Consider the following 13,062-nt stretch of genomic DNA (forward strand, 5'->3'; position numbering starts at 1 on the left):
CTCTAAGTAAGACTTTAGTAAGACTTTAGTAAGACTTTAGTAAGCCCTTACGTGTTATTCACGAAGCATTCGTATCGCTTTACTACCGCGTTACTTACTAAGCCTCTCGTAAAGACTTCTTAAAGACTTCTTAAAGACTTCTTAAAGACTTCTTAAGGGCACTATGCAAAAGCCATGCTTCTAAAGTTTGCCATCTTGGAGGATGATAACTATAGTGCGCCCCAAAATGAGGATCACTATTGTTTGTATCAAATCATTTTTCGTTGAAATGCTTTAGTTTTCGAAGTTGTTTATGGTAATAGAATCATCGTATGTGTTGACCTGTGATGTTCACGTTTGATGTATGTGTATCTGCAACTGCACGTACTCTGTGATGAAGAACACGTCATTGCAGCGAAATATTTTAACTTGAAACGTCATCGTGTGGATTTTTTATATTTTTTTATTTTTATTTTATTTTTATGTTTATCCTCTTTCATTAAATGTGGCCTTAATTCTTCCCACCCCTGCAGAAGTATCAAAACATCTGTTGTTGTTTATGGTGTATTTATCGCCTGTTATGATAAATATCCCTAAATGAATACAAAATACAACTTCAGTTTGACCTTTTCAAGTGCATTATTTTCACTCCTATACCCTTTTTAATAACTGTGGCACAAAGAAGACTTAGAATCAAGACTAAGGCATATAATTATGACTTCGTTGGCCTAATTATGGTGGCCCTGAAGGGACATCGCATATCGCAAACGTGTGCGCATACGTATGCAATGTCGTGAAACAATTCGCAAATATGTGCGCACACGAATGCAATGTCGTGAAACAATTCGCGAATATGTGCGCACACGTATGCAATGTCGTGAAACAATTCGCGAATATGTGCGCACACGTCTGCGAATATTATTTGCGATGTCGTGAATTTTATTGCATACCATGTTGCATAAAATGTCTAATGATCTGGGGGGTTTCTTTCCAACAGTGAGATAAGCGGTAGTCATTGCAGCAGTAGTCTTTGTTGTGAGGCAAGCGAGGCGTGTGGTCGTCCTTGGCCTGGTGCCAAGTTCCTGGGTATACACATGCTTTACAGAGGGAGCCTGCTGTAGCGCCACAGTACTCCCTAGATCGGTAACAAATTATCCACAACTATGGCATCATCCTAACGGTATGCAACAAAATTCACGACATTGCAAACCAACGGCTCTTCATTGCTCTTTATACAAGGTTTTAATGCTAAACAATATTATTTAAAGTAATCACCAATTGTGTCCAAACCAACGATTCATCCGACTGCAGAATACTTATAGCTACAAAAAACATCTAACACTTTCGGAGCACAGATAGATATGTATTGGTTATAAGACCTTAGTTTTTGTTTAAGCGCACACGGTTGTCGCCGCGAGAGGGCGCTATAGCATGAACCACTCTTTAAACAGAATAAGCCAAGCCCCGACCGCCGACCCACTTTGACGTCCAAAAAATAATACGTCAGACTCAAAGGGCAGCACAATAATAATACACCGTCGGATACAAATAAGGCGTAGGCCAAACACAGACAACCAGATTTGAATGTACACGTCACTACAGCTCATGGTCATCTGATGAAGGTCACCACGTAATGTTTGAAGAGTCGGTGGTCTTTTTTGTCGAGACGATCCTCCGATCAGTTGAATCCAAGAACTGTATTTTGCTTTAAAGTCTTGTTTGGACTTGGACCATCCGCCCTGCTGGCCGTAATAGGATTAAGTACAACAAACAACTGTTTCATTTTTGACATTAAGGTGAGACGCAAGTATTTTTTGTATGTTCACATGAACACTAAATCGAGTGCCAATAGTGAATGTTATGGGACAACCTACCAGTACGCATCAGAAATTATAACTATTTGCCTTTGTTAAAAAAAATATCACAAAACTCACTTGTATCAGATGTAAATTGTTGTATTTATAGTTCCATTGGTTTTGCTCTTTACAGCGTTTGATCTTGATGTAAAGGCGCTTTATAAATATTTAGTTGTATAGTCACTAGCCAACACTCTGGAATCCCTTGGCCTTTATTTACCCTGCCTGTTGTGTGTGGGCCCATGCGTACCTTGACATTTTACGTCGAAGGTTACGCTCACTGGGTTTGTGGTGTTACAGCGCAGGGTAGGTAGTGCTTTCTTCTGTTCCAGCCAGGCTTCTGATTGATGATACCCAAAGCCTACGGCCGATACGACTGCCAAAGGGGGTCACCCTGTTTTATTCCCGAGCGAAGTAGGTGGCAAAGGCCGCGGACCCTGGACAAATAGTTGATTTGAAGCATAGGCCTTGTGTATGGCAACTTGCATACAAAACAGTACTGTAGTGTAATGTTTGAAGAGTCGCCTGGTGCAGCTTCTAAGCGGTTGGACCGACGACTTGTGTGTTTGGATTTTAAAAAGCCACTGGACACGTCTGGTAACTGTCAAGGACCATTATTCTCACTTGGTGTATCCTAATGCAAATAACAAACTTGTAACAATGTGGGCTCAATTAGTCATCGAATTTGCAAAAGAATAATGAAAGAAAAAACTGTTTTGCATATCCTTTGTGACTTTGCTTTAAGATGCATAATAAAATGCTTCAGCTGAAGTCTTCATTTGAGTGAGAAATTACTTCTTTTTTAAAAACTACGTTACTCAATAGAGGGAGCTGTTTCTCACAATGTTTTATACTATCAACAGCTAGCCATTGATGGTTCCCAGGTACATTTTAACGCTAACAATTACTTTGAGTAATCACCAAACATGTCCATAGTGTCTTTAAGCCTTTGTCTGGATTGTCCGAAGTTACAATAAACAACGTTATTTATATTTTGACATCAAGGTGAGTTCCGTTCAGTATTTTTTTTGTGTCCATATTATTATAATGGTACAAATAGTGCCAATACTCTAGATTCCGTCCGCATTGAGCCCAATTCGTCACAATTATTGTCGGTTAAATATCGCTTTATTTATTTTCCGAATCCATTTGCAATAATTTTATTTTACTCATCTACACCACAGTAGAAGTGGATTTTCCATAAATGTGTCCTACAGATGTGAAAAGTTAGAAAACGGCTACCCAAATGCACGTTCAATGTGAAATATTGTGATTTTAATTGTCGTTTTTGTTTATTTTACACCAATTCCCTACCATATCCACATTTAAGCAGAACCATTAAAGACAGTGGACACTATTGGTAATTGTCAAAGACCAGTTTTCTCACTTGGTGTATCTCAACATATACATAAAATAACAAACCTGTGAAAATTTTAGCTCAATCGATCGTCGAAGTAATGAAAGAAAAAAACACCCTTGTCTCATGAAGTTGTGTGCTTTTACATGGTTGTTTTCGAGACCTCAAATTCTAAACTTGAGGTTTTGAAATCAAGTTCGTGGAAAAATACTTCTTTCTCGAAAACTGGCACTTCAGCGGGAGCCGTTTCTCACAATGTTTTATACCATCAACCTCTCCCCATTACTAGTTACCAAATGAGGTTTTATGATGATAATTATTTTGAGTAACTACACTGTAAACAAATTGGGTAAAAAAATTCCTAACTTTTTACCCAATTAAGGGCGAATAGTGAACTCCTCCAACTTTTGGGCAAAATATTACCCATCAAAGTTTGATTGTCAAATAATTGGGTAATATTTCCTCATCAATAGTTGGGTATATTTTGGTAACCAACAGTTGGGTAATTTTTTGTTTACCCATTTTCTGGGTATTTAATAAATTATCAATAACGCACTTATTGGGCGATGATTTTATTAATGATTTAACCCTTTTCGGTGTTATCCAACAAATGGTGAATGTATTTAACCCTTTGATTTACAGTTTCTTCTGTGATACGTCATACAACCAGGCGTAGAAAATATCTTTTCCACGATGGCAAACGGTGGTGAGCTGTGACCTTCCAAGGCCTTGTCATCTCTCTCAAAATCGAGAGGGTGCTCAGTGGTTTGTAGATGCTTTGGAAGGTTAGTTTTCAACTAAATACAGTTTGTTTCCTGTTCAGTTGTACACAGTCGTGACAGTTGCAGCGCAAGCACACGCATACATGCCACAACCGGCGTTGCACATAATGGCATGATAAAACTGAAACTAAAAACTGAAACTAATTCAACAGTAGTGTCACATTGTTGCTCCCTCTGCAACTGTCACGACTATGTACGACTGAATAGAAAACACAACTTCATATTTAGTTAAAAACTAACCTTCAAATTTGATCTATATCTACTGGGAAAACCCCGCTCATCACAGCCACTCCTCCACTCGCCATGTTGGAAAATATCGTTATGTTTTTTCATACCTTGCCCAACTTTTGGGCAACTCTTTGATCGTAGTGCGCATGATCGGATGATTTTGACCAATTAATGTGCATCATTTTAACCAACAATCGAAATTAACTAAAATCACCAACAAAGTTGCTCCAATAAATACGCAAAAGTGTAACCAACAGTTATGATAAATTCAGATTACGAATTATTTGCCCAACACTTGCCCAAATTTTGTTCCGCTTTTTAAACACAAATTTGGCAAACAAAATGTTTGTCCAACACCAATTATTGGTTTTGTTGGGCAATTAATTGTTGAAGTTACTTTGCCCAACAAATGATTTGACCAACGTTTTTGCAGTGTACCAATAGTATCCACTGCCTTTAAACTGGGCCCAGGTCACTTGCGTATATACAGCATAGGTAAATTTTGTAGGCATGTAATTAAAAAGAAAAACACCGCAACAACAAGGACAGACGAACACATGAGGTGTACAAACAATAACATACCAAGAATGGCGCCATCGTTGAATTGACTTGCACTATTAATGTCATGAACTATAGTTATAACGAATATTGAGTAGTATTCGTGAAGTAGCTCGTAATGCCATGTACCATCTACATAACATCAGTAAAATTAAACAATATCTGACTTACTCAGTTACTGAACAGGTTATTACATCTCTAGTTATGTCCAGGGTTGATTATTGTAATGCTCTGCTGGCAGGTCTTCCTCAATCTACGATTGCACCTCTACAACGTGTCCAAAATTGTGCAGCTAGAATTCTTACAGGTACTAGAAAATTTGATCATATTACCCCTGTTCTCATAAAAATGCACTGGCTTCCGGTAAAGTATCGTATTATTTATAAAATTTGTCTACTACAAATGTCTGCTTTTTAAATGTATGAACAGTCTAGCTCCAGGCTATCTTTGTGAACTATTGCTGACGGTTAACTCAACTTTACTTGGGACCACACGTTCATCCTCAGATAAAACCAGTTTTTTGTGATTAAAATTTTGATTTTTTTTTCAAGCGCCTGGGAGCATTTTTAATTGATTTGGCACTATATAAATGTTTATTATTAGGTGTTCGGGCAACAGCCCGAACAACTCTTTGATTTTGTTCGTTTGTTTTTTTTGTTTTTTTTGGTTTTTCTTATTCTTCTCGCTGTCGATTGTCCGCAAGAAAAAGCATAGATGCGAAGCTTGCATTAAGTTGAAAGTTTGCACACAGGTAGACAATAACCAGTAGATGATGCAAAAGTTGTTACGTCACGATGACGTCATCAGTTGACGAGATACACAAATTCAAAGTTTATTATTTCAAAAAATCATAACTTTTGATCTACCTGAGGGTTTTTTACAATCAATACATCATCGGAAAGGGTATTAAAAACTCCGTAAACGCCTCACAGACATGTCCCCTTTTTGATCTTGTCTTCTGGTTCAAAATCGAGGTTGAAAATTAAAATATTCATGTATAAAGAACTACAAAATTCCCCCATTGATTGCGCGTAAAGATTTTACAATTATATGTACATGTACTTTGTCACCACGTGTAAGCATGCGGTGCATTGCGGTCACCACGTGTAAGTATGCGGTGCATTGAGGAGCTTAGTCACGCTCTGCACCACGTGTTGATCGTTTTAGTCTGCGTTCTCGTCCGGTCACTGAAGTTAAGCAAAATCGGGCCCAGTCAGTATTTGGATGGGAGACCACTTGGCGACCAAAATTTGTACTATTTATTTTTGTATTTAATTTTTTTTCCTCCAATAGCTTCGCTTTAGTCTGTTTTCAAGGCGTTTTCAACAGAGATTTCCCTCCCGGTTAGTTAGTCTCTTCTCCAGTCGTCAATATGCATAAGCTCCTATATCCTCAACCACACAAGCTATTTTGACAATCTATACATCATATGAAAGGGCTTAACGTACGTAGTCTGTTTTCAAGGTGTTTTCAACAAACATTTCCCTTTCGGTTAGTTAGTCTAATCTCCAGTCGTCCGTGTGCATAAGTTCCTATGTCCTCATCCACACAAGCTATTTTGACAATCTATACATCATATGAAAGGGCTTTACGTACGTAGTCTGTTTTCAAGGTGTTTTCAACAAACATTTCCCTTTCGGTTAGTTAGTCTCTTCTCCAGTCGTCATTATGCATAAGTTCCTATGTCCTCAACCACAAAAGCTATTTTGACAATCTATACATCATATGAAAGGGCTTTACGTACGTAGTCTGTTTTCAAGGCGTTTTCAACAAACATTTCCCTCCTGGTTAGTTAGTCTCTTCTCTAGTCGCCATTATTCATCAGTTCACGTTTTCTCAAACACAAAAGCTATTTTGACAATCTATACATCATATGAAAGGGCCTCACGTATTCCACAAAAATGGGTATGTTGGTGACCTTCTCTTGACTTTTTGACCTTTTTAAACTGGAAGAGCCTGTAAAATGCTTTGAAAAGGCAGTATTTAAAGGCTTTTAGGTTGAAATGTACACTTGTTGATGCTTTTTCCATAAAATTATTACACATCGAGAAAACTGTTTGGTTTTGATTTCTTTGTAATTTGACAGTATACTTACAATACTTGTTTGTTTTTACAAACACTATATCTAGTTATTATTATTACTATTACTATTACTATTACTATTACTATTACTATTACTATTACTATTACTATTACTATTACTATTACTATTACTATTACTATTACTATTACTATTACTATTACTATTACTATTACTATTACTATTACTATTACTATTACTATTACTATTACTATTACTATTACTATTACTATTACTATTACTATTACTATTACTATTACTATTACTATTACTATTACTATTACTATTACTATTACTATTACTATTACTATTACTATTACTATTACTATTACTATTACTATTACTATTACTATTACTATTACTATTACTATTACTATTACTATTACTATTACTATTACTATTACTATTACTATTATTATTATTATTATTATTATTATTATTATTATTATTATTATTATTATTATTATTATTATTATTATTATTATTATTATTATTATTATTATCATCATTTTTCTTTTGACAGCAAGTTGCATCGGGGAGTACAAGGGTATACATTATGGCAGCTTCTAAGCCAATGATGCGTTTGTTTGCCAACCGGGACCGCTACTTCAAGGCGTATGAGACTTTCCTTGTGTATTCTGCCAAGTACGAACATCAGGACACTTGGACCAAGACGGTGCTACTCGACACGATCGTCCCTCATCTCCCAAACTTAAACCAAGACAATGAACTCCGTGTCTTAGGAGTAGGCAGTGGATCTGGTAAGGCAGTGTTTCAAATCATTTGTAATAATAACAATCTTGATAAAAAACAACAACATATGAATCTCGAAACCCAGATATAAAAAAAAATAAAACAACCGGAGAGTTTCATTCAGGTGGTGAAAAACGAACACAAAAGTCTTGCGAGCAGATTATTATGTAACCATCTCTTCTTAGAAGCAAGCTAGTCGAAACGTTGAGACCAAAATAATAATAATAATAATAATAATAATAATAATAATAAATAGTAATTTCCCAGCCGTTTTTCTGCCTTCCGCCTATTAAAGTAGGCCCTAGTAGTTAAATAACAGGACAGTTCTTTTCAGAAAGTCCCCCGAGTTCCGAAAATCTACTCCGTGGTGGTAGAATTTTACAAGACAAGTTCTTTTAAAAAAAAAACATATTCTACCCGGCAAGTAGATATTATACACATGTTACCGCAAAACATTGATACCTCACCATACAGTGCCTCAAAATCTATATCGAATACTTTCAGTCACACAAGGTGGTTCTCTTATCCTAACCAGTCCATCATTAATGTTTAATTTAAATGTAATAAAATTACAAGAAATATAATGAAGTGTCCTTTTAATGACCCGCGCAATATATGCTTTTTTTGGGTAACTATTCACAGGGGAAGTGGAGTTTCCATTTTTGACCGCACTACTGAAGAAATATCCAATCATCACTGACCGTGTAGTTGAACCAGATGAAGATCAAATCATCAAGTACAAGGCATTGGTTCAAACCAAGGGACACGAACTACAAGGTGTGAAGTTTGACTGGCGACAGCAAACCCTTGAACAATACAGAGATACTGACGGAGTTGGAACCAAGTTTCAATTCATCAGCGCTATTCACTCCCTGTACCACGTGGATGACATACACAGTTCCTTGATGTATCTGTACGATCTACTGGAACCTGGTGGCATATTGATTTCGATTCTCTTATCAGGTAAACGCACAAGAACGTGCGAGCGAATGGGGGGAATTCCTTTGAGACAGCAGACCAGCCTACTATGTTGTGAAGAAATCAGCGGGTAAACGACCTACCCCTGTGGCCACTGAAGACTTAATTTATATATTAACTTAGGATTAACCTTAGGACTTAAAGGACGAGTTAAGTTCCGTTACCACAGACGGCTTAGGACGAGTTACTCGTCCTATAATAGATGGATTGCAATAGACCTTTATTTTCTTGATTAAACAAACCGCCTTGGTTGGCATGGATGGCCGAATTTTTGTAAAACACTCAATCGTATTTATAGAACCGGAGAAACCAACCGGAGAAACCAACTGAAGAGCCACGACTTGGAAAGATATTGCCGCCTGCATTGCAACCATACAATAAAGTATCTCCCTTAATTTATTTGTTTTCAACAAAAACAACACAATGATTGAATATTTTTGTACGTTGTTACAAACAGTAGCGATCTGTTTTTGATTAGCATTCATGGCTTTCCATAGTTTTCCAACCAGGGTTGGTAAAAACTCGGGCTGTGACGTTGAAAAAAGGAATGTCTACACGCGTCATCGGCCGCCATCTTGGACGCATAACAAGGGAACATTGCACGCGTGTACGCGCTGCTGAGCGTGCACTTTTCCCTTGTTAACACTTCAAAGATGGCGGTCGTTGACGCGTATTGCAATCCATCTACTCGAGATAGGATTAATCCTAGCATTTCGTGAAATCGGCTGTAGGTTAACTTGTTCATGTTGTGTATAAAGCCCCGTAACAATTTTTTCAAATACAAAAATCTAAGACTCGGTATGTATTGTTTTCTCTTTCAGACCTAAGTGGTATGTGGAAGTTTTGGAGACGTACACCCGACTTGTGTAAGCGTGGTCTGCGTAACATTAGCTCACGTGACATGCTTAGCTCGTTTGATCGCCATGACATCCCTTATGCCCTGAGTCGACACACTTCTGAAATGGAGATCACTAAATGCTTTGACGAGACATCTGAGGATGGGGATCTCTTGCTTGATTTCTGTCTTCAAGTGAGTGAATTCAAGAAGACGGCATCAGCGACCAAGTATAAGGAGGTGATAGAGCATATGGCCAGCAGTGAGTGCTCTAAGAAAGACGGGAGTAAAATCCTCATGAGTAATGATTGGGAGGCAGTTATCGTTACGAAGCCGTCTAATTAAAGGCCCTGTACACGTTTGGTAATTGTCAAAGACCAGTCTTCTCACTTGGTGTATCCCACCGTAAGCATAAAATAATAAGCCTGTGGAAATTTGGGCTCAATTGGTCATCGTAGTTGCGAGAATTATGAAAGAAAAAATACCCTTGTTGGACGAATTTGTGTGCTTTCAGTTAGAAATCTATCTATCTAGAAGTCTGAAAAATTACCTCTTTCTCAAAAACTACATTACTTAAAGCCAGTGGACACTATTGGTAATTGCCAAAGACTAGCCTTCAGAGTTGGCGTATCTCAACATATGCATAAAATAACAAACCTGTGAAAATTTGAGCTCAATCGGTCATCGAACTTGCGAGATAATAATGAAAGAAAAAACACCCTTTCCACACTAAGTTCTGTGCGTTTAGATGGTTGATTTCGAGACCTCATGTTCTAAACTTGAGGTCTCGAAATCAAATTCGTGGAAAATTACTTCTTTCTCGAAAACTATAGCACTTCAGAGGGAGCCGTTTCTCACAATGTTTTAAACCATCAACCTCTCCCCATTACTCGTCACCAAGAAAGGTTTTATGCTAATAAATATTTTGAGTAATTACCAATAGTGTCCACTGCCTTTAAGAGGAAGTCGTTTCCCACAATGTTTTATACTATCAACAGCTCTCCAATGCTTGTTACCAAGTCAGTTTTTAAGTTAATATTTGTTTTGAATAATTACCAAACGTGTACCTTCCCTTTAAAGGCACTGGCTTAAACAAAAACAATTGCGAAGTTTTCTCAAGCATTGCGACATTTTTGAGAAGGTGCAACCTATTTTTTATCTATTTTTAATAAATTTTTCTTGATTTATATTATAGGTTTTCTCGGTCAAATCGGCAAATGAGCAGTCAATTAAATTTGCATGCGTTCGAATTAAAGCTGGTTTGCTATTCCAGTTGTTACTGCGTTTCAAATTCAGAATTCGGCCATTCAATTTCGTTTTGGGTCGAGTCAAATTCCTTAAGCACTCTGTTCAATTTAGCGTAGCGTCATTCTTTTTCGTGACACACACGCCTCAAGAAGCGTCTGCGAATTTGAATGCTGCTTTGATGAATTGTTAAATTGAATAATTATTTTGTTAATTCGAACGACGCAACATTACATTTGACTAATCCCAAAACGAAATCTAATTACCCTTTTGAGTACTATTCGATTTTGCGCGAAATAGAATAGCTTGGTGGTTAAATTGGCTGCTCTTTTTCCGAAATTGACCGAGAAATTCGCCTTCCGGTCTTTGCCTCATCCTTACTTTTGTCTGGCGCTCCATGTTTGACGATACCATCCAGTCACTGTATAAATACTCGTGTTGGACAATGAGGTCACGCTCCAGTGGATTACACAACAAAATCCATGACTGTTCAGCTCAAGCGCGCTCCCGCTAAAGAAGGCGTTACGAGAGGTTTAGTAAGTAACGCGGTAGTAAAGCGATAAGAATACTTCGTGAATAACACGTAAGGGCTTACTAAAGTCTTACTAAAGAGCCACGTAAGTGACCAATTTACGAGGGCTTCATGAATAAGGCCCCAGGTACTGTAGAGTTTGTTCTTAGAGAACTGGGGCCTTATTCATGAAGCCCTCGTAAATCGGTCACTTACGTGGCTCTTTAGTAAGACTTTAGTAAGACTTTAGTAAGACTTTAGTATCCCTTACGTGTTATTCACGAAGCATTCGTATCGCTTTACTACCGCGTTACTTACTAAACCTCTCGTAACGCCTTCTTAAGCGGGAACACACATGAGCTGAACAGTCATGGATTTGTTATGAAATTCACTGGAGCGTGATCTCATTGTCCAGAACGAGTATTTATACAGTGACTGTAGTCAAAGAAAAAAAAAACCTTGTCACACGAAGTTGTGTGCGTAGGGTTGATTTTGAGACCTCAAGTGCACCAATCAAGGTTTAATGTTAATACTTATATTGCGTAATTACCAAAAGTGTCCTCTGCCTTTAAACTCTAAGAGTTTACGACGCCTTGTCCAAAGCTACGATGTACTGTGGGGTCGAAGCATAGTTTTTCGAGGTTTTCTCAACCTCGTTCAAAACAAAGCCGCTTCGTTGTACTGAATTTCGGAGTCCCTCAAGGATCTGTCTTCGGACCTTTGTTTTTCATCATATATTCTTCCCCTCTCGCAAACATTGCACGAGGGCATGACGTAATAATTCATCTATATGCAGACGACACTCAACTGTATGTACCTTTCGATCCATCCGACACAGCAAGTGAACTGTCTGCAAAACATCGCTTGGAAAACTGCATCACAGATATGACATCCTGGATGCTTGTGAACAAGTTTAAGTTAAATGAATCTAAACCAGAATTGCTCTTTGTTTCATCTAAGTATCAGCAGCGTTTGATAAAAACCCATCATGTAAATATTGGTAGTGCTCAGATTACCTCCGCTACATCTGTACGTAATCTTGGTGTTATTTTTGATATTAATATGTCTATGGATACACATTTAAGAAAGTTTGTCAGTCTGTTTATTTAATATAATGTCCATATCTTGAACAATTTTCGTAGAACTCTTGATGACAAATCAGCTTCTATCCTGGTACATGCCTTTGTTTTATCTCGTTTAGATATTGGAAATGGTCTTTTGTTCAATATTTCTAAACAAAATCTAAATAAACTTCAACATGCCTTGAATGCAGCAGCTAGGGTCCTCTCTAAGATCTCTAAATTTGACCATATTTCACCGGTTTTACAGAAACTTCATTGGTTGCCAGTACAAGAGCGTATTCAGTTCAAAATTATACTTTTAACATGGAAAGTACTTCATGGATTAGCACCAGGCTATCTCAATGAACTTATTAAAACCTGGTAAAGAGCAATGAAGAGATGTTGGTAGTGTAAAACATTGTGCGCGCGTGCTTAGACCATTATACTATCAGCAGAAAAATAACCCATTAGGCCAACGAAGACTTATATGCCTTAGTCTCGATTCTAAGTCTTCTTTGTGCCACAGTTATTAAAAAGGGTATAGGAGTGAAAATAATGCACTTGAAAAGGTCAAACTGAAGTTGTATTTTGTATTCATTTAGGGATAGTTATCATAACAGGCGAAAAATACACCATAAACAACAACAGATGTGTTGATACTTCTGCAGGGGTGGGAGGAATTAAGGCCAACTTTTAATGAAAGAGGACAAACATAAAAATAAAATAAAAATAAAAAAATATAAAAAAATACACACGATGACGTTTCAAGTTAAAATATTTCGCTGCAATGACGTGTTCTTCATCACAGAGTACGTGCAGTTGCAGATACACATACATCC

The 13,062-nt window shown here is 37.4% G+C and overlaps 1 protein-coding gene across 3 annotated transcripts; it reads left to right on the plus strand.

The window, feature by feature from the left end:
- Nucleotides 1–82: 82 nt before the first annotated feature.
- On the plus strand, nt 83–10,510 carry LOC139935361 (histamine N-methyltransferase-like). 3 transcript variants are annotated; one of them, XM_071929905.1, is made up of 4 exons: nt 83–2,840; nt 7,364–7,601; nt 8,236–8,556; nt 9,393–10,510. In XM_071929905.1, the coding sequence occupies exons 2-4, from the start codon at nt 7,397–7,399 to the stop codon at nt 9,749–9,751; spliced, it is 885 nt and encodes a 294-aa protein (XP_071786006.1). In that variant the 5' UTR covers nt 83–2,840; nt 7,364–7,396; the 3' UTR covers nt 9,752–10,510. The 3 variants fall into 3 exon arrangements, with proteins under 3 accessions (XP_071786006.1, XP_071786005.1, XP_071786004.1); XM_071929904.1 differs by having other exon boundaries at nt 84–1,775; XM_071929903.1 differs by lacking the exon at nt 83–2,840 and adding an exon at nt 4,968–5,067.
- Nucleotides 10,511–13,062: the final 2,552 nt, after the last annotated feature.

This window comes from Asterias amurensis, chromosome 3 (assembly GCF_032118995.1).
Source record: "Asterias amurensis chromosome 3, ASM3211899v1".
Classification (NCBI taxonomy): Eukaryota; Metazoa; Echinodermata; class Asteroidea; order Forcipulatida; family Asteriidae; genus Asterias; species Asterias amurensis.

Coding starts and splice junctions, on each gene's coding strand:
- LOC139935361 (XM_071929903.1), top strand. CDS start 4,987: ATGCTCTGCTGGCAGGTCTTCCTCAATCTACGATTGCACCTCTACAAC. Junction 5,068..7,363: donor TGCAGCTAGAATTCTTACAG/GTACTAGAAAAT, acceptor TTCTTTTGACAG/CAAGTTGCATCGGGGAGTAC. Junction 8,557..9,392: donor GATTTCGATTCTCTTATCAG/GTAAACGCACAA, acceptor TTTCTCTTTCAG/ACCTAAGTGGTATGTGGAAG.